The following is a 20,879-nucleotide window of genomic DNA, read 5'->3' as shown; positions in this document are numbered from 1 at the left end:
TCAAGCGTAATATCCAATACTCCATTAAAATCCCCTCCCAGTACCCAAGAGTATGGTGCCCAATCTGCCAGTATCGCAGACAAAATGTGTAAAAAAGGTGGCAATCTATTTTGGGGCATATATGTAGCCAAGTACGATCATGTCCCCATCATAGTATGCCTCACCAAAACATAGCAACCCTGTGTATTCACCCTTGAGTCATGGAGCCCAAAAGGCACACCAGCACAAACCCACATTGCTGCCCCCATGATTAGGGAGAGTAGAAAGTGCGGAGTAGTTGGCCTCGCCAATGTTAATGTAATTTGAAGGTCTCCATGGTTTCCTGGAGAAAGGTAATATGGGATTGGCGCCGGTGTAGTTAGGCTAATATCCTATGCCTTTTTTGCATAGATCCCATACCCTGTACGTTCCATGTTACTAGATTATAATGTTTCGTCACTGATGACAACTGTGAGACTGTGACCATAAACCTACCATCAAGCGCAGCATGCTCTCAATTAATCTTCTCCCTCAAATGATAAAGATGACACAACCAAATTGCCAATATTCATTCCAGCGATTAGGGGTTGTTAAAACAAACTTGTGGTAAACAAATTAACATACAAACAAAGAACCAGGGGCACCTGCTACAGGGGTGCAAACAGCCAAACCAGTAAGACATGCTTTAGTAACTCCGCACAGTCCAAGAAGCGATCTAGGACCATCCGGCCTCCTGGGCCCTGAACAAGCACCAAGTAATGATAGGTAATAGTACAGTACCATTGCGTGCTGCTTAACACAGTACGTCAGAAAGGACAAAGCAACAGTGACAGGGGGCAACATTCAGTTTCAACCTTTGTGGACAAATGGTCATAGAAAGTCTAGGATGTATGTAGAATGAGGTGGAGCACAATAACTATGTAGGTCTACATGGCATTTCTAGAACTTCAATTATTCCCAGGTATCTTACATAATTCATCAGCAGTCTGTAAAGTAACTCCTGGGAACAGCGCTATACTTCCTGATATATCGGAGTCAGAGGCACTATTTTGGGAGCAACTGGAGCTGATGAGGGGGTGCAGTGTCCTCAGGGTAGTCGCCGATCGCAGAGCCGTCAGCTGTCACTGCGGTACCTGTTGTGGGAAGGGGGTTCCACAGGCAACTCAGTCCTAGGAATAGTAAAGTCTCTCCATCTCCTCTTGACCTACTGTTTTGCCTTCAATGACGCTACAATTGGTCGTTCTCACTCTTGGAAATCAGAGAAGTGATGGTCTAGCCAGTCCAGGGCCTGTTCTAGGGTATCAAAAAATGCACCTGTTGGTTTAGTAGCACTTATTAGCTGGGAAGAAGAGGAGGGCATAGTTGAGGTCCGCAACTCGAAGCCACCTTTTGGCTTCTAGGAAGGAGCCACCGTCAGCGCTGGACAGTAATAGTATGATCCGGGAAAAGAGAGACTCTCACTTTGTCCACCAAAATGGGTGCTCGGTCTCTGGCTACTTGCAATAAGACATCTTGATCTCTGTAATTAAGGATCTTGGCCACAAATGGTCTTGAGGGAGCACCAGGGATGGGTTGATTGGGACAGACCTTATGGGCTCTGTCGACTACAAACATGTCCAAGAGCCCTGTGGGAGCCACTGCGGTCCAAACCCATTCCTCCATGAACTGGGTTCCGCGCATTCACTGTGTGCCTCTGGAAATCCGATAACAAGAATATAATTGCAGCGAGCCCTCCCCTCCACATCCTCCGCTTTGTCCTGTAGGATATTCACTTGACGCTGCAGCCGGGCCACGGTTGTGTAGCTAGTCGGTACAACAGTCATATTAATTTTTCTCCCAGTCCGTCACATGTTTGCCAGTTACTGATCCTTGTACCCTAGGGTACAGGCGAGGGAGTTCCTAGATGGTGAACAAGGGAGGTCGCCAGGGTGAGGATGGCGGAGACACACCCAGTCATCAGGGGAGAACGTCTAGCTAAGATCACTGCAGCCAGGGGTTAACGTAACACTGGGGGTCCTAACCAGTCTTGAGCGTCTCCACCAAAGAGAACCAAATGGTCGCACCACCAGGCAATCAGGTCAACAGTTTACATAAGCTAATGGGGGGGGGGGGCACTCCACGGTGTCCACCAGCAGCCCGCCAATGACTGGGCCTCGGGTGTATCCCTAGCCAGTGTCTACCCCCTGAAAGGCCTGCTCATACCGTATCCCACTGGGCACCTCCATGCAACTGTGCAGTGGCCTGTGTACTCGCACAGAGGGCATCACTCAGTCCATGCACTCCTGCTCTGCAGGTATTCACAAGCATAGGGCGGTGAGTCTGGTTCACCCCAGCCTGTGATACAGGGGTACCCCCTCACCTCCTAATCAATGCAGGACAGGATCTGGGTTTGTGTAGCGCTGTCAGAATGTTGTGCAAGGGGCCGTACCTGTGCCCAGCCCCAACAGCCAGCACAGCTGTAGCAGCCCTCTCTGGGGAGCACTTTGCTATGCCTTATCGTAGGATATTCTAGGCCTCCCTGGGGGTCAGGAGTATGCCGAATGGAAGAAAATGTTCACCAGGACAGGGCGCCCTCAGGTAACTCAGTCAGCCCTCGTACGCGGCAGCGGCTGTGCTAGGAGGCAGATACTTCCTTAATAAGGCTGCTAGGCACACAAACACTCCCGCCTCTGCCATTGTCCTCAACCAGCAGTAGGGACATAGGTGACCAACAATTATAGTAGTTTTGAGTTTTTTGGGTAAGATTCATTAGCTTTCCCATACAGCAGTGCCAAAACCAAGCCACACCAAGATTCAGGAACGAATATTGTATTGTCAACTACCTTAATGACAGGTTACAAAATTAAATACATCAGTGAGGCAGGTACATGCATTTACCAACCATTGGCTTACATTACACTTATCAAGCTAGTCTGACCAATAAAAAAGCCCTTACAAACCTCTCTGGTAATCTGCACACTGGAGTTCAACTTTTTGAGAGGAATCTCACATGCTCTAGCCAGCAAAAATTACCCATGCTGCATTTATCAATCTCACCACTATTAGAATGTATCTTGTTGGTTACCAATCCACTAAACTTCTTACTATCTTACAGCTTGAGTGCTTCGGGCATCGCTCTTTCTCGCTAGTCTGCCTCAGTGCAGCGATGGTGTCAAGAGGGGCTAGAAAGAGTGAATAAGCATTTTAGTGTGGTGATGCAGAATTTTAAATACTGCTGTTCAGGAAGTCCTCCCAAGAACATCTTTATAATATATCGCATTGAAGGCTATACTCCTCAACTGGCCAGAGCTGGGGTGATGAGGTCATGCTATTAGCAGACAGAAAGCCTGCCCAAGATCCCTCTAGTAAATGGTTGGATGAATACACGTGTTGTTGGTCATTTACAATTTGTTCCAGCAATGTAGTCAGCTGGGGCTTTGTCAGGATAGACATTAAATAATAGGAAATACATCCATACATATTGAGGGTTACCTAAAACATTTGGATTATTGCAATATCACACTCTAATCCTTCAAGCAGTGACACATATCCCTTCTTTCAACAGAATGGATTAGCTTTTGACATGGTGGTTCAAATGTTTTTGATAAGATGTTATTGGACTGAACCATTACTATAGTTACATCTGCGATATGTATCACATATTTTCGTTGAGATTTCTCAATGTGGGTGTAAAAGCTCTTTTAGCTCTGGCTAATCATGTGAAATGCAAAAAGATGGCTAAAACCACTAAGGTAGGAAATGTAGTTAAGAACAAACAAGACCAGTGTAAACCACCACTTTTTCAATTTGGACAAGGGCACACAACCAAGAAATATAGCGACCAAATAGTAAATCAATATTTGCTCCCCTACCAAAAAACTTTCTATAACAAATGTTAAGTGTAAATATAAGACAATAACAATAGTACCTGAATATAACTGATCATCTCAGGCCCATGTTCCTGAGCATCTCTCTTTCGCTCCCTTCGAATGTTGCTTCTCCCTCTAACATCTCTTCACTTAACTGCGTAGCCTCTCCCTTTAGATGGGTTACGTTGATATTCCTGACAGTGGCCACCTTCCCTTTTCTTTCAAGTGTCTTCAGGGTATCTGTCTGGAATCCCCTTGATATCACCAATGTCTCTTCCTTAAACTGTTACAACCATTAGAGTTAGAAGCCTTTTGGTTAACCTGTCCCCACCCCTAAAGACCAACTGCTAATCCTATGTTTGTGCAACAGAACACTTTTTTTCACCACTTCATGTATTGGAAATTCTAAGGTAATAGGGACAAGGAAAACACAAGAATGATCAAAGTGGATAAAACCAGATAGAACTTTAATCACTCAAGGTATGTTTTGCTTTACGCTCTTATTAGCACAGCTACACTCTGGTATCACTATCTTATACGGATGTGTTTTTAATGTAATGGTGTGGTATCATTGCATATTTTCCTAATTGTACCCAAGGACTACCATACAACCATACAAGTGTGCACTCTCGATAAGTCACTGACAGGACCACCATATATTCCATTATATGAGGTTATTCTCTTTATTCATACAGTTCATTCATGTATTGCTATCTAGAACTTAAGTTTGCCTCATGAAACAGTAACAAAAGGAAAATGTAACCCGAATTTCCAGTCATATTAGGCACGTGTAAAACTACAAAAAAATCAATACTAACCTAAAAAGATCCAAGCACTGTCTTTATACTCCGCATGCCAGGAGACTTTCTCTTGCACTCCGAGTTCAGCTTCCCTTTCGTTCAGTTCATTAATCAACTTCACCTTTGTTAAGGGACTAGGGCGAAAAAAATTGTAACAATGTAAAACCGCTCAGAAGAAATCATTACAGGTGACGTCATCCTCATGTTTGCATTTGCATTTGGAGGTGATTCTGTTAGCACTTGTACAAACAACAAGTAATCCAAAGAGCTAATTTAGCAAAAAACAGGCAGAAAAGCAAAGGGGACTGGCACATCCATTCTACTGCTGGCAACTCAGGCTCATGATAACACAATCATTGGCTAAGCTTGTACTTCTGGCATTAGCTGCCAGCCTTTTGGCTTTGTGAATTTGTCAATGTTTGTTCGGTTTCTCGTGGCTTTTGTAAAACTTTACTGTTTGGGCAGCTGGTGGGCCCTAGCCAATAGAAAAAATATTGGTTAAAAGCAAGTATTTTGTTTGGTCTCAAAAACCACACATTGCCATTATAGTTTGTGGCACTAAACAGAACTAATTTGTGTGTGTATGCATTCTTTTTGAACGAGCAGAAGGCCGTCGCTCACAGTGAAGTTAACAATGGGTAAAATGGACTGGCCCATTGCTCTATGCTGCAGAGGACAGAAGAGAAATGTAAAGGATGTAACAGTAGATCAATGGAAGAGGAGGGCTGGTTGAAAACCCCTACAAATAAATAGTTAGATAGAAGTTTAATCAAATTAAAACAAAAAGGTTTGTTTGAGAACTGGCAGTGGTCCCTTGGATACTGCATTTTCCTCAACAAACTTTTTTTTAAGCCACAAAGGTGAAGGGATACTATGGAGAACATTTCCCTTTTGTAAATGGATTACTACCCGAACTCTGGAGTTGTAAACTTCCGATGTTTTATAAGCAGATTTCAGTCACAAAAAAATAATATATCTCCTAAAAAATGCTATATTGAAAGGACAGCTACAACTCAAACCTTACAAATAGTGATTCCTTTTGGTGTCACAAACCTGTTTGAAGAGTCAACAATAATTTTCCCACTCCTAAAATGGGATTCCTGCATATTACAAAAGGATTTTATGGTCACAAACAATCAGAATTGCGGTTTGTGATAGTAAAAATGTTTAGTTCATCAGGCCCGAAAATACCGCTGCTACACCTGCTACTATAGATCTTATTAATCACATGGAGAACAAGCCGAACAAATTTAAGTGTGAAGGAGTTATCCTAAAAGAAAATACTAAGTTCACGGAGAGTAGAATGAAAGAAATTGCTGACAGAGGCATGATGCTTGGTCATAAGGTCGGTACAATAGCTGGTGGACAACCTGAATAAAAAGACTGGAGGGCAAAATGCAGAGGGAATTGTGTGAGGCGGTAGCAACTCTGATTTCTGGACCTAAAATACGGATGGCGAATGAAGACTCAAGGTAATAAGTTGTCCAAAGGTTTCCAAAATTGTTGAAATTGAGCAGTTGGAACAAAGCATCAATACTCAGCTGCTTGTGCAGTGGTTATGGGGTGAAATGAAGGATGGAATCCTCCAGCCTCTCATAACATTTACGAAGTTAAATCTGTGATCGCACTGTACAGCTGGTTGAGCTGAAAGCTCTAATTCTGGCATATGAAAATATGGATCCAGAATTCCCCACACTTATAGTGTGTTATTCGTAGTATTGTGTCCAGTCTTACAATTATTATTTACACTACTAGAGCCAGAATGGATTCAGAGAATCTAAAGAGTATTCTATCAAGCACAAGTTGCTTTGGGGAAAGGTGGCAAATGTCAACGTAAGTTTGCCATGGGCTCATTTTATCCACAAATTTAGCTAACAACATGTAGGAATACTCATTGCAGGTAATTAATTGGCTGATGAAGATGCAAAGGCAGCGGTGCAAACTGATGTCCTCGCTGCAATAAATCATTCCCATACGAGGGTAGATGAATACATCCCGGTGGCTTCATGCTGTTGCACCCCATTGCCAAAGTCATATCCAGCAAAATACTCCTACCTATTGATTGAGCAAAACATTGCATTTACTCGTATTCCTGGAGTGGGGGATAGAGTAATTCAGATCGCAGACCAGAGTTGATCATGGCAACTCATGAAGGGTTAGCCTCTTCCCATGCAGGTGTGGCGGCTACAGTTTCACTGCTACAGCAGAGTGACTGGTAGCCAGGGCGATATACAAACAGACTAAAGACTATGACCTTGAATGTAACGTTGTAGAAACCAATATTTGTTGGCAAACAGCACACCCACCACAGACACCACTATTGATTTCTAACAAGCCTTTCTAGACCACTATGAACTGTTAAACAGTGATGGTTCCTTTAAATACATTCTGTTATTATGTGCAATATCAGAGAGATGTTCTCTTGCAATGTAAGCTTTTTCTTTGCTTCGGTCTTGCAGCATTAAAACAGAATTAAACATAATACATTCTGTCAGTAGTGAATTCATGTTCTTGATTCATATGCCTACCTACGAGAGGAGTCCTAGACTTGAAGCAGTCCACCTGCCCCTAAATCTTTTTCCTCCAATTCCATCCACAATCTACCTCAAACACTAAAAGAACAAATAATAAAAGAATACGGAACCTGCCCAGCCCAGTTCTCCTCTGACAGGACAATCAATCGTTGGACTATGCCGACATCCACTGTACTAGAGCTCCAACTAGTGACCAAATCATAAATTACTACCTACTTAAACCTAGGAGCCACTGAACTATAGACTTCCCTCTTCTTCTGGCTGGCCCACTGTCACCCCATTGCGCCCTATTTTAGAGTCTTCCCCTGCCCGATGCATAGTATTTGGACAACCCTGTGGATAGCCGCTAATCAAGAACCTCTACTAAAGGCTCCCTCCACATGACCCCCTTAGAGAGGAAGATGACAAGAAATACACAACACCGCTCAACTGTCACGAAACCCCCCACCCCTACACATCTCAACAACCTGAAACCCCACAGCCCACGTTCCTTCTTCATCACATACCCCCAACCTCTCAACCAACGCCAACAAAATATTTAAGAACGGATTACTGAATCAAAGCCCTGAAAAACTCATAGCAGACCTCTACCATAACACCTCCAATTTATACTGCCCGCCAGGCTAAATGAAGAAATAACCTAGCAAGCCACCTACAAGTTACTAATGCCATCAACATCCCCTACAGCTAAACATTGCTGATCTCCAACTCATCTGCCTTAAAAGGTAACGCCACCACAACATTATACAGAAATGGCAAAGTCATGGTCCAAGCCAAAGACATCAACTTGTGCCTATTTGAACACATCTTCCTTAGGCTACGCAACTTCATTTCTAGTCCCTCCAACTATCCAACCACTACTCAACCCGCTCCACAGAATTCACCGCAAGGAATAGCACTCACAAAACTTACCAGAAGCTCACACTCACTGCACGCCTCAGACCTACACTCCACCCTTACGCCATGCACCCCCACACCCTCTACCCCTATTCCTCGTGACTCCAATTCCTCCCTCAAGTCACAGTTATCTATTTCCTCCCTCATCCCACAGAATACACTGACCCTGAATTACCCACCCCAACATATGCTTAACCACAATCAAACCCACAGCCATAAATGCACAAGGACACGCGCTAAACGCACAGCCCACAGTCCGCTTAATGAAAGACACTTGCGACACCACAACACGCAGGTCAACTATCCCACGACCCCCCAGCCCCGACCAACACCTCAAGCTAACCTGCTCCCCACTTCCCCCTCTCTTTCTACCCTTGAACCTAGTGTCGGTGGACAAATTAACCGAATGTCTAACATGTGGAAAAACAACTTGAGTCTCTCATACCACAGAACCCTGTGCCCACTATTTCTATAACGGAAAGCCTAACCCGCCTTCAAAGTCAACTCAACATAATCAGTCAGGGCATAAACAAAATGCTTATCAACACCAAAACCTCTTCTATCCCCACCCAACACTCGCAACTCTCCTCTCACAAAAACATCAGTGAGCCCCCTCAGCTACCCAGTTTCCAACCAAACAGCTGGACCACCACTCCTCTTAACAACCAACATCAAAGGCCAAAAAGAGCGAGCTCTTAGATGTCCTTGAGAGCGGCAATGAATCTAGTCACAAGATACAAGCTTAGAACAGACTAGTCCTCCCCAACTGGAACATCCAGTTGATCACCGGAATTAGCAGAGACATCAACACACCAAGGCTCTCACCTCCCAAAGTCACACCACCAGCTTCAAGGTAAACTGAATGTTAGAAAACTGTAGATCAGCAATCAAACATGCAACAGAGTTGGCTGTTCCCATACTGAACTATGACATTGCGTTTGTCACCGAAACGTGGTTCAGTGAATCATCCTATCCAATCCTTGACCTCCTAGACCCCCAGGTTTCTCAAACAATAAAAAGGACAGATTAGACCATTGCGACTGTGGCATAGCCATCATACATAAGAATAGTATCAAAATGGCTGAAACTAAAATCTTCTCCTATTCAACATTCGAATACCTCAGCACCTACCTAACACAAAAAGACAACAAAGTAATCAAAATGCCATCTAGTCTACCACCCACCGGGAAACAGGCCTATGTTCGGGGACCAACTGTCTGACCTACTAATACACTCTCCCTCCCTAACTCCTGCAACATTATCCTAGGTGACTTCAACCTCCACTTGAATAACGAGAAGGCCGCATGAATACAGTCATTAAATGAACTCCTACTCAGCAAAGATCTTACCCAACACTGAAAGGAACAAACCCACAACAAAGGCTCTACCTTAGATGCTATCATAGCCAAACACGAAATAATAAGCACCAACATTTTCCCAATCGCCTGGTCAGATCATCACCACATCATTCTATTTGACATTAACCAAGGTACAGCGTCACCAAACCGAGCTCGGATTACCCACCAAAGGGACAGAAACCACAATCCTATCCCTCTCTCTGACCTGGAAGAAAAAATATCATCCCAACTCCCGCCCACCACAGACAACCTCAATACGGATGAGCTCACTACCCTCTACAACTCGACAATGAAAACTACCCTGGACCAACTAGCCCCTCTGAAACACAAAAGGGTCAGAGATACCCAGTCAAGATCCTGGTTCAACAAAGATCTCAACTCCGAAAGAAGACAAGAGCCGCTGAAAGACTCTGGTGAGCAAACCCATCCACAACCAACCTCTTTAAGCCCAGAAGAGAGCGCGGAAACTACAAAAAACACATCCTCAAACAGAAAGCCACCTTCTTCCAGAGTGCCGTAGACAAATCTAAAAAATGCCCCAAAGAACTCTTCAACACCATCCAACAACAAACCTCCAAACCTGCCAGAGAAAACCCCCTTGCCTCAAAAATACAGTGTGAATACCTGGCCAAATTTTTCAATAATAAAATCACCAAAATCGAGGTGTGCCTAGATTATCACCCACAGACTCAACCCAGCAACTCTTCACCCAAAACGGAGATAAACCCAACTCTAGTTCACTCCACAATCCCCAAAACCGAGACTCCACCCCCATTAACCACCAATAAAATTCAATACCCAAAACCCACCTCTACATCCAAGAGTTGGAAGGATTTTAAACCTCGCACAGAAGAGAACATCTCCATGGTGATTGCCAAATCCAAACCCTCCTTCCTCTAAGGAGACCCACTACCTGCTTCCCTGGCTAAAATCCTCAACCTCACCTTTACTCTCTATGGACCATGATTATTAACATCTCCGTGAACAACGGGCTGATGCCCGACTGCCTTAAACAAGGTCAAATCACCCCCCCCCTGCTAAAAGAAACCAAAGCAGACCCAAGCGATCAGAACAACTTTAGACCCTTCACCAACTTTCCGTTCCTAGCAAACATTTGCGAGAAATGTGTTCTCTCTCAACTCAACCAACACCTGGAGTCCAACAACCTACTCTACTCAAAGCAGTCAGGTTTCATGAAGGGATGCAGCACTGGAACAGCTATACTGAATATCAGATGGCATTCATCACAACTCCCTTGAATGAAACAGATGCTGCCTGCTCGTCCTCCTAAACCTATCTGCAGATTTTGATACAGTTGATCACAAGTTACTTTTGGATGCCCTACAAAAGCACATAAGAGCTGATGCCGCTGTTCTGAAATGGTTCTCTTCATTTCTACATAACCGATCCCAACTGATGAAAATCAACAAATCGATGTCCGACATCTCACCCATAACCTGAGGTGTGCTGCAAGGCTCAGCCATTTCTCCTAAACTCTTCAACATGTACATGGAACTCCTCACTACCATTCTAAAACAAGCAGATATCTCCAGTTATCTCTTTGCCAATGACACCCAGCTCTACCTAGAAATATCCTCTCTTAACTACATTCACCATCTTAACGTTGCACTCTAAAAAGTACAAAACTGGCTGTCACACAGCCACCTCAAGTTCAACCAAGAAATAAATTAAATTCTTGTCTTCTCCAATAACGACCACCCCCACAGATTCAAGAATAGATAAATAACCTGGACTCCCTAATCTGGAAGCTTACTCTAGGTGATTCAGCTAAATCACTGGGGATCTCTCTGGACTCAAGACTAAACAGAAGCTCTCACATAAGCTCCACTGCAAACAGTGCTTTCTACAGCTTAAAACTCCTCAGCAAAATTAAGCCTTTCCTGCCTGCTAATGACCTACAAAAACCCAACACATGCTCTAGTTATGTCCAGGCTAGACTATGGAAATGCCACACTCACTGGAGCAGCCAAAATGTACATATCCCCCATGAGAGCCACCCTAAACACAGCAGAAAGAATGGTCACAGGAGCCAAGAAACAAGACCACATCACCCTTGAAGTGGCTACCAATCGAGGCACGTTGCGGTTTCAAAACGGTCAGTCTCACCTGTAAAGCCCTACACACTGGCAAGCCAGATTACCTTGCAGCCAAACTCACTTAAGCAGGACAATCAAGAAACCTAAGAAGCTCCAACACGCTCCTTCTCATCCTCCCCAAAAGACATAAACAAAAAGCACTTTTCTGCTCTTCCTAAGACAACGCCGCTGAAATCTGGAACTCTCTCCCAATACATATGAGAACTAACCCTTCCTTCAAGAACTTCAAGAGACAACTAAAATAATTTGTCCTCAACTGACACCACTAACCCTCTGGACAATAGTTGCTTCATGTCACCTTGTAATCCCCTCCTAGTGATGGTTACCACTGCCGCAAAGCTCCTCTTACATCTGATTCTCAACTCCTCTAATCGAACTTCTATACTCTGCCTGAACACGTCTAGCCCCAAAACTGAACTTTTGCTACATAAAATTGAATTGATAACTATCTAGATTCTATGTTTATTAGTTGTCTGTGACTGTCTATGATTCTGTTGTGTATGTTGCTGTAAAGTGCTTTGTTAACCCTCAGGTCGTGTCAACGCTATATAAAACGTCTAAAATAAACAAAAAAATAAAATAAAAAATAAAGTATGTGTATGGCCACAGCGATCGGCTGATGCTCAAATGGTTATGAAAGATCTGCAAGTCTTCATCAGGACAATGCAGTAGCTCCTGCGTTACATTCAGACCAGGGCCCAGAGTTTGCCTCTAAGGCTTACCAGGATACCATGGGACTCTGGGTGTAGCTGTGCACTATTCCTCCCTCTATCATCCTGCAGGAAATGCAACAGTGGAGAGGAAAAAGTGTGTCTTTAGCAGCTAGAGTATTAGGTTCCAGTTGTAGTTATATCCACCACCGTTATGGGGACAGAGAGCTTTAAACAATATGCCTAGAAGATCCTTGGGTGGTAGGACTCCTTATGAAATCCTGTTTGGAGTCCAGATGTGGGTTCCGGACCATGACAATCCTAGCACAGTGGTGGAAGAGACACCTTTTATTATCAATGAATGTTTGGCTATCTTACAGGATCTGGGAGAGTTCCGAGAGGAGCAATCGAATGAGCTTGAGAAAAGCTCTGCCACTGGAGCAGTGAAGGTGCAACCAGCAAATATTGACTGGACTCCAAAGATCGGGCTCTAGTTTGAGATACGATTGTGGACAAGGAGGAGTTCTGCTCATCTTACAGAGCACTGGTGCCGGTCCTGGCAAGTGAAGATACCAGAACTGTACTTTTACCGCCCCTTGTTGGTGGTGAAAACAAACAATTTGTATTGATTGACCTGGTCAAACCCCACCATGTGGCCAGTTCTGCACAGAAAGACACGAGGGTTCCTTGGTAGTTACCTGCCTCCTCTCACTACCATACAGGAGATGCCTTTACAAGCGTTAACCAATGCAGTGGCTTTAGTTCTGACACTTTAGTTTTGCTACTTCGGGTTACATCTACAGACATCATACAAACACCGTAGGCGAATTCACCATTTTCAACACCACAAGTCCACAACAAAGTTGTTTATTTTGATCCACCGTTAAAGTTAACTACAAGTTGCACACTGCCCCGTGAGGTCCCTGTTTTTGCACAGACTGCCTCTGACTATTTTGCCGACATAGATGGAATTCGTGGATTTAAAATTTGGCTCAAAAGGGCATAGTTTGTTCCACCCTAGATTTACATTTGGGTTTGCATTTTGTTGCTTTTTCCTTTCATCTGGATAAGGTTTGTGACAGTATTCTTTTTGCTTTTAAACGGACATGCTTTTAAACGGACATTATCTCCCAGAAATCTCTGTAATTGAACTGGTAGCAGAAGAATTGAAGCCTCATTCTTCATCACACAAAGTGCTAAGAGACCTGTCCTTGATGAACATTTCAGTAGTTCTGGTAATTGATATAATTGTTTGGGATAAGGTACAATTTTACATTTTTAGCCCTACAGAAACTTGACATATACCATATGTTTTCAAAATATCGCTCAATCAAGTTATCACTCCTGGCAGCATTGCTGATTATTGGGATATTATTACTTCAAGATCTATGCTCTCTGTGGTGGAATATTATAATGTATTTGAGAGTGAAGCTATGTACATTGGTACATCTAATTATGATGAAATGTTTTGATACCATCACTAAGTGCACCACTATTTACAAAGAGCTGATACTCCACGTTCTGTATTTATTTATACACATGAGAACATTGCCCTACACCACCTTTGGATAGTTCAAAAACATAATCATAGAAGTTTGCATATTTTTCTAGTAATAGCCCCGTAGCCAGAAAGTCTTATTATTACAAACTTCTCCCTTCACAGCCAATAAAAATGTCTGGACCGAAACAAAATTAATTTATTCGACTATATGGATTTAAAATCTGTTTGGGGAATTAAAGACTGACAAGTTGAAGGCAACGAGATTATAATGTTTGTCACTCACTATTTTTTAACAAAACAAAGGGTTTTAAAATAATCAGGCCAAACCTGCAGACAACGTGCAGCATGAGAAAGTTTTTCCTTCAATGGTTACGTCATTCCACCTCAGACGAGTTGAAAGAACACTTGTCTCTCCTTTTAGATGACATGTATTTACAGGATGGCTTGTTAGGTCCTAGAAAGCCACATCATAAACGCGTTCTTTATGCGGTGTGCAACGAGTTGAGGAAGGTGTCAGAGCAGAAAGCTGCTGAGCTGATCGTGAGGTTGACAGAGTGAATTTAGAAAAGGCTCTAGCAGTAGTTGACAATGGTATGACTTCTTTATCCACTAGAATTTATTCTCTGAGTAACATTGTGTCATCTGCCATTAGCATCATACAGAGCGACATCCTTCTTACAGCATGGACAAAGTCAGAACAGATCTATCATGCTAATAAGCTGGACTTTACAAATTCTGAGGAAAGGTCGTTTGTCCTGGAAGTTTACTTGAATGTAACTGATTTATTAGTCCCATAAAATTTAACATGAGAATAGAAAATAATGCCAAAAAAGGACACAACATACACAATGTTAAGCATAGAACATCTAGGAAAATTGCCATTTAGTTTGGTGGACACGCCATCAGTCAATTGGATAAATTCATAGATTTTTTTCTTAGCCAATTTCAACACTCCGCTTTAGGTCCTGTTTAAAACATTTTTAGGTGGGCAGGTATGAAGCGTTAGGGGAGAGATTTGTACATATGACATGGGTCCTACCTTTCTATTACAGGTGTAGAATTGGAGACACTGAAGTTTGATCTGCAAGCTCTTCTTCTGAAATTCAATCGCTACTACGCACTAACCTCCCCGAACAGTTCGGAGAATTTGTGCACTGCATATTTAAAGTCTGAAAACTGCGAGAGTAGTAAAATATTTTAAAGTCGAGTGATGCCTTGGAATGCAACTGGTCTAATCTACTGATGTGGAATTGTTGATGGATCCCATGAGAATCCATTTGCAAAGATGCCCTGCGCAATTGCAGTTGCAGCAAAATGCATATTATGAGCCTTCTCTGGATGCCTCTGCTCCTAGATTTTCGGATCCTGGCTTGTCCACTGCTGATGCACTACTAGCTGTTATACCTTCAACGGCTGCTTATTGGGTTGGATACGAACCATGTTTGTTTTTTGGGACTTGGGAATGTGGTGCTAACGGAAACATTGACTGCAGAAGCTGGAAACAACATGGTTTCTACTGACTCTCTGAACATTTAAACATTCATGTAGTTTCGAGACCTTTATAATTCGGCAACTTTTCAATACATTTTTTAAAAAGTTATGCAGATATTAATTGCGTATTTTTTAACTTGGCTTTTAATGCAATTTGGCTTTCTTTATACTTTTATTATTTAAGTGAAAACATCTTCTTAGATTTTTAGGTTTCGGAAGCAATTTAAACTTTGATTTTAGTATACTTTTATGTTTATTATGAAGCTTTTTAGTCACCTTACAGACAAGGAATGGGTGTTGTGAGGTTAATAGGCCCTATGCATAAACACTTCCATTGTACATCTCCCACTTCCCAGACCTGGTCTCTTAATTTTCAGCCCTTTATGAGCACCTTGACTAAGGACATGCAGAAATGGGGCTCCTTACCTCTAAACCCTATGGGACAGGCAGCCTTATTTAAGATGATGTGCCTCCAATGTTTTTTGTACGTCCTTGCGAACTTCCCTCAACCACTCCCTCGAAAATGGATCCAAGTACTGACATAGAAGACCACCACATTCTTTTGGGCAGGAGGATGTAACAGTGTAGCCTTCGTCTCTGCTACAAATTCCCATTAGAGGGGGGCCTGGTTAAGACAGATCTATATGGGTTTTACCTTGGCGCACAAATCGAAACAGGGCTCGATAAATCCACTCGCATTGTTGAGCAAGATTTATTCAGGACAAACTACTTTTAGGGACTAGAATTGAAATTCCTTCTACTTCAGGGAAGACAAACTGACTTTTGAACCCTGTCTCTCATAGCAGCAAAAATGTGAAAAGTTAACAAGATTTAAAGGCATCTTTATTGCTCACAAAGTGAAAGCGCAATAAAAATGCCATTAAATCTTATAATCTTGTCACCGTTGCTGGCTTTCAGAGACTGAGGTCAAAAGTCAGCTTATCTTATTACATTTATTTTTCTTTCTGTGGCTTAAGTTAGAGGACTGTGTTAAGTGAACTGTGTGACAATTGAACTCTGCAATGCATGTTAAATGAAAGGCTACAAGAGGTCAGACTTTTTTCTAACACAACACTGAAATAGCTAAGTGAACCTTTCAAATATATTTCACTAGGTATAAAGGGCCATTTTTATAATTCAGTGGTGAAAAAAATATTTTTATAGGATCAAAACAAATTAGAACACTTTACTTGATGATGTGCAAATTGTTTTTAAATACTTCTGCTGAAACCCAATTTACAAAAATGGTTTATACGCTTTTATCAGTAAAGCGACATGTTTGTACACGTTTTGTGGCAATTTCAATGGACAATATGCTATATGTAAATGACAATGCACTACCACATCATGCTTTGGTAATGTATTTATGAAAAGTGAGTTTTTAAACATGAACTGGAAATTATTCGTGTTTTTGTACAGGAGAAATAGCGAACTTGCATATTTGAAGGTGCTCTCTGATGTGATAATAAAGAAAAAGGCGGCTCCAAACACAAAATATTTGCCTACGATCACACAATTTGAGACCAGTGCACGGGTCAAGCACATTACAGTTAGGTCGAGTAGATTATTAAAGTTACTAAATCTGCATGTCTGGTAACATTTTTATGATTTTTCAAGCCCTGCACAATGATTAATTATTGGTTTTCTGGGGGTTGAGACGATGCCGGCTACCCGATAGAACTCCATCCTCTGGATCTGGACAGACTTCTCAGCTTACTCAACGGTGCACCGATACCTCACTCTCTTCCAGACTGTGCCCGGGCAACCCTCCCTTGCTGGAGAGCAGCTCTACCTTTAATTAATTGGGACTGTAGGCTCACTGGGATGACACTATTGTGGCAGGGTACATGGCTGTGTCACGTTTTGGGCCTCTAGGGCTTTACACATTGGGCCAGGATAGGAATAATCTATCTAGATGATGTTAGAAATGATATTGATGTTGTTCCAGGATTTACAGGTGCTTTACCAGCTTTCCTACACACCTTTACGGCTAACTCCAATTGTGTCATGCCCTGCTTTTCCACATAATGTGGGTTTCCAGATCCCCAAATACAACCCCCTCTAAGCTAATTTAACTGTGGGAAACTAGACAAAGGGGTCATTTCCAAAATCTATGGCTCCTTGATGGTAAATGCACCAGATAATTTCCTGTTCTTACGTCAGAAATGGGAGTTATGCGTGGGAGAACTGGACGATGGTGACTGGAGGGAGGCCTGCATGCCCCCTAGAGAACTAGCACTCTTATTACGCCTCTGTATGGTTCAACTTAATTATCTCCACATGACGTATCTGACCCCCCAGCGATTGCAACGTGCCGGTCCAGCCACACAGGCCAGATGTGCAAGATGTTCATTACCCAAAGCTGACTTTTTCCACATGGTTTGGTCCTGTCGTCCTTTTGGAGAGAGATAGGCGCAAGCTTTCTGCAGTCATTCAGTCAGATTGACCTTGGTCCTAGGACAGCCCATTTGGGTCTCTTGGAGGAATAAGACTGGAGAGAACCTTTATCGGGTGCCCAAAATATATAGCTCCCATACCAGGAAGTCGCCAGAACCGCCCCCCCCCCCCCCTCATTGGACGGGTGGTCTAGGGGGGTGGACTGGTGTGTCCATCAGGAAAGGACACTCTAATAGGCGTGGGGATGCCTCTGAAAGCATGATAAGAAATGGAGCGTGTGGTGGAGGCATCATGGGTTGAATGTGTAATGATATTGATGATAATGTAGTTACTATGTCTATATATCTAATGATTATTGATGTAGTTCTGTACAATTGTTTGTGGAAAATGGCAAAATTTGAGAAAACATATAAAATGTGGTGATCAAAAAAAAGAAAACATAAGCATCATGGCACTTCTAAGAACCGCATAATTCAGTAGGCAAGTGTATGTGTAATGATGAATGCGCAAAATCACTTTTTTAAAAGCCGACAGGTGGGAAACAACAGAGTGGGCGCAGAAGGAGCGGGATTTTTGACATCAGCTGGCACCCACATTCGAAATGAGCTGTATGTTTCAAATTTGTTAAATGCCACAGGACATTTCTGTGGTGAAGTGTGCTGCACACAAGAGCAGGAATGCTTTTGCCACTAGAGGCAACCATCATGCAGCCAAATTTGCCTGATACTGCGCTCTTGAGTTTAGAACCTTCCATATAGATGAGCCATGTAATGCAGAGGAGGGCTGTATCCAACATGTTACTGAACATTGTACATGCTTTCAATGAGTCGAGGGAACTGCAACATAGCACCCCAGAGTTAGAGACAGCTAAATGGGACAGAGTGGGATGTGTGAGGGATGCCAGTGATATTTAGGTATCCAGCAAGGGAAAACCAGCTCTCCCTGATTCCCTCCTACCTGTGATGGTGCAACACATGCACTTTCCCAACTCACGCGGGCCGAGATATAATGGTGTCTACCTTCTGATCATAATGGTACAATACTCGTTTCAGATCAATGCAGAGAATTTTTGTCAACACTGTGTTGCCTGCCAAAAGCAGAATGTGGGCAAGAGGGTTGCTGTGGCCATGAGTCACAATAGAAAGTCTGATGGTCCCTTCAACCCACTACAAATTGATTTTGTGGAGAAGCCCCAATGTGAACAATTGAGCTACATCCTCATCATCGGGCATCTGTTCTCATGATCGGTTGAGGCATATCCTACTCAGGGATGTGACAGCATGACAGTCGGCAAACTATTGCTGCGGGAATTGATACCACGATTCGGGATAGCAGTTCATCTTGATTAGAATCTCACTTAAAGTGTGAGATAATGCAGTTTCTGTGTGCAGCTTTAGGGATTGACCAGAAATGTCACTGTATCTACAAGCCAGAGGCATCGAGTATTTTTGAAAGATTGAATGGGATGATCAAAGTTAAACTGGCTAAAGCCTGTGCTTCTACATCACTCAAATGGCCAGACGCACTTCCTTTGGTACGAATGAGCGTTCAAAGTACCCCTTGTAAGAGAACCGGATTGTCACCTCATGAGGTGCTGATGGAGAGAACTATGCAAATACCTTTTGTTACTTCAGCTGCTCTTGTGAATATCACAGATAACCTGGCCCTCAAGTCCAGCATGGGATTGTCTGATGTGGTGCGCTCTACCTCTCACGAGGTTTACGCCACTTCTCCAGCCATCCAAGGGTCTCCAGGGCCCGATCTGAACCCTGGCGATTGGATCCACATGAAGAAACACATCCATAAGTTCTGTTTGAAGGAGTGGATTAGAGGGCCCTACCAGGTGATCCTGGTCACCGACACTGCTGTCAAGTGCGCTGGTCTGCCGAACTGGATACATGTCTCCCATACCAAGAAGGCAAGGCACGAAGAGGAATGAGCAGAGAAAACATCCTTTAATTCCTTGGCTCACTGCAGGTTTGAGGGGTATGAGGCTTCAGAAGAAGAGGAAGACAAGGCTGAGGGTCTATGGTCTCCATCGGACGACTACCACTCAGAGCAAGAGGATAATGAGCGCTGTTGTCTTAGCCCACACTGTGATACTGACTAGATTGAGAATTAGCATCCACCGGGACAGCAGACGTTTTTGGAAGACTGAAACTAACCTGCGGCAGCAAGCCTTGCAAGGAATAGAAGCAGGGATAGGGCAAGGAAGCGCCTCCTCAGAAAGCAAGTCCGCCTCATCTGAACCAGAGATCTCAAGTAATTCGAAGGGTCGAGGCCAAGCTGAAGACAGCTGTCTAAAAAATAAAGCCAACAGAAACAGACTGTTGATGTCAAAGGAAAGACCGGCGACGATTAGGGGAGACAATGAGCTAAACAAAGCAGGTTGATCAGATTGACATTGTGGATGAAAGCCTGGACCTGATCAGTACCAAGCTACCCAAGCGAGACATAACCATCAATAGGAAATATGCAGATCCAGACCGGACTATACCTTGCAAAAATCAAGTTTGACTCTGAAGACTGCTTGACTGACACGGACTAGCCTGCCTGAGACAAAAGATTCCACAATGGGACACTATTCACACTGACTATTCACAACCATTGGAAAGACAGAGAGGGCAACGGTCAGATGAATATAGCTCCTTTAGGCCTCCAGTTGATGCAAAATAAAAATCACAGTAGCATTTGAGATAGGGTAGAGACGATAAGATAAATACCTAGTGAACTAACCGCTCTACTTAAGATTTTCTTGTTCTGATTTAGGTTAGCATGGAGCAGCAACGCTGCTCCATTTTGCTTTTAAGCCATTTCTGCTTATTGCTTGGATGACTGTTGGATGTCTAAAGTTAGACCTTCCCTACTTAAAAGTAAAGTGTTTCACATTTCCCAGCATGAGAGTGTGTATAGACACAATGTATATTATCAGATGTTAACTGAACAAGTGAAAATAGTAGAGATTGTTTTGTTTATTTTTCTATTCCGGCTTCTCCTGTGAGGGAGCAGCATACTTTCATTTACCTCTGTCCTACTCATTCTCCTGTTCAGTTTTCCAAAATCTTTTATATCATCAAGATTCTATCAAACTGTTTTATTCTGATTTCGATAATCCATTAGAAGATGTGCTCATTGTCAGTGGTGAAAATTTGTATTTGTGGGCTTACTAAACATGTTTCTCACTCTTAGAAAAAGTTTAAATCATGGGATCAGCGTGAGTAGAGTATAGGATGAAATTATTAACCTGTTACTAACACCAGTACTACTAAGCAAAGCATGCATAACGTAACTTGCAAAGTTAACCAAG

At 42.9% G+C, this 20,879-nt stretch overlaps 1 protein-coding gene across 1 annotated transcript in view; it reads right to left on the bottom strand.

Annotated features, from left to right (window-relative positions):
- RBMX2 (RNA binding motif protein X-linked 2) overlaps nt 1-20,879 on the bottom strand; it is a 168,234-nt gene that overhangs the window by 114,747 nt on the left and 32,608 nt on the right. The window contains exon 2 of the mRNA XM_086964679.1: nt 4,646-4,761. Coding sequence (XP_086820805.1) covers nt 4,646-4,761 — 116 coding nt within the window. The remainder of the gene's footprint in view (nt 1-4,645; nt 4,762-20,879) is intronic.

The sequence above is a fragment of the Lissotriton vulgaris genome, chromosome 4_1, assembly GCF_964263255.1.
Source record: "Lissotriton vulgaris chromosome 4_1, aLisVul1.2, whole genome shotgun sequence".
Lineage (NCBI taxonomy): Eukaryota > Metazoa > Chordata > Amphibia > Caudata > Salamandridae > Lissotriton > Lissotriton vulgaris.
Note: the sequence above shows the minus strand (reverse complement) of the source record. Positions and strands in the feature narration are given on the sequence as shown.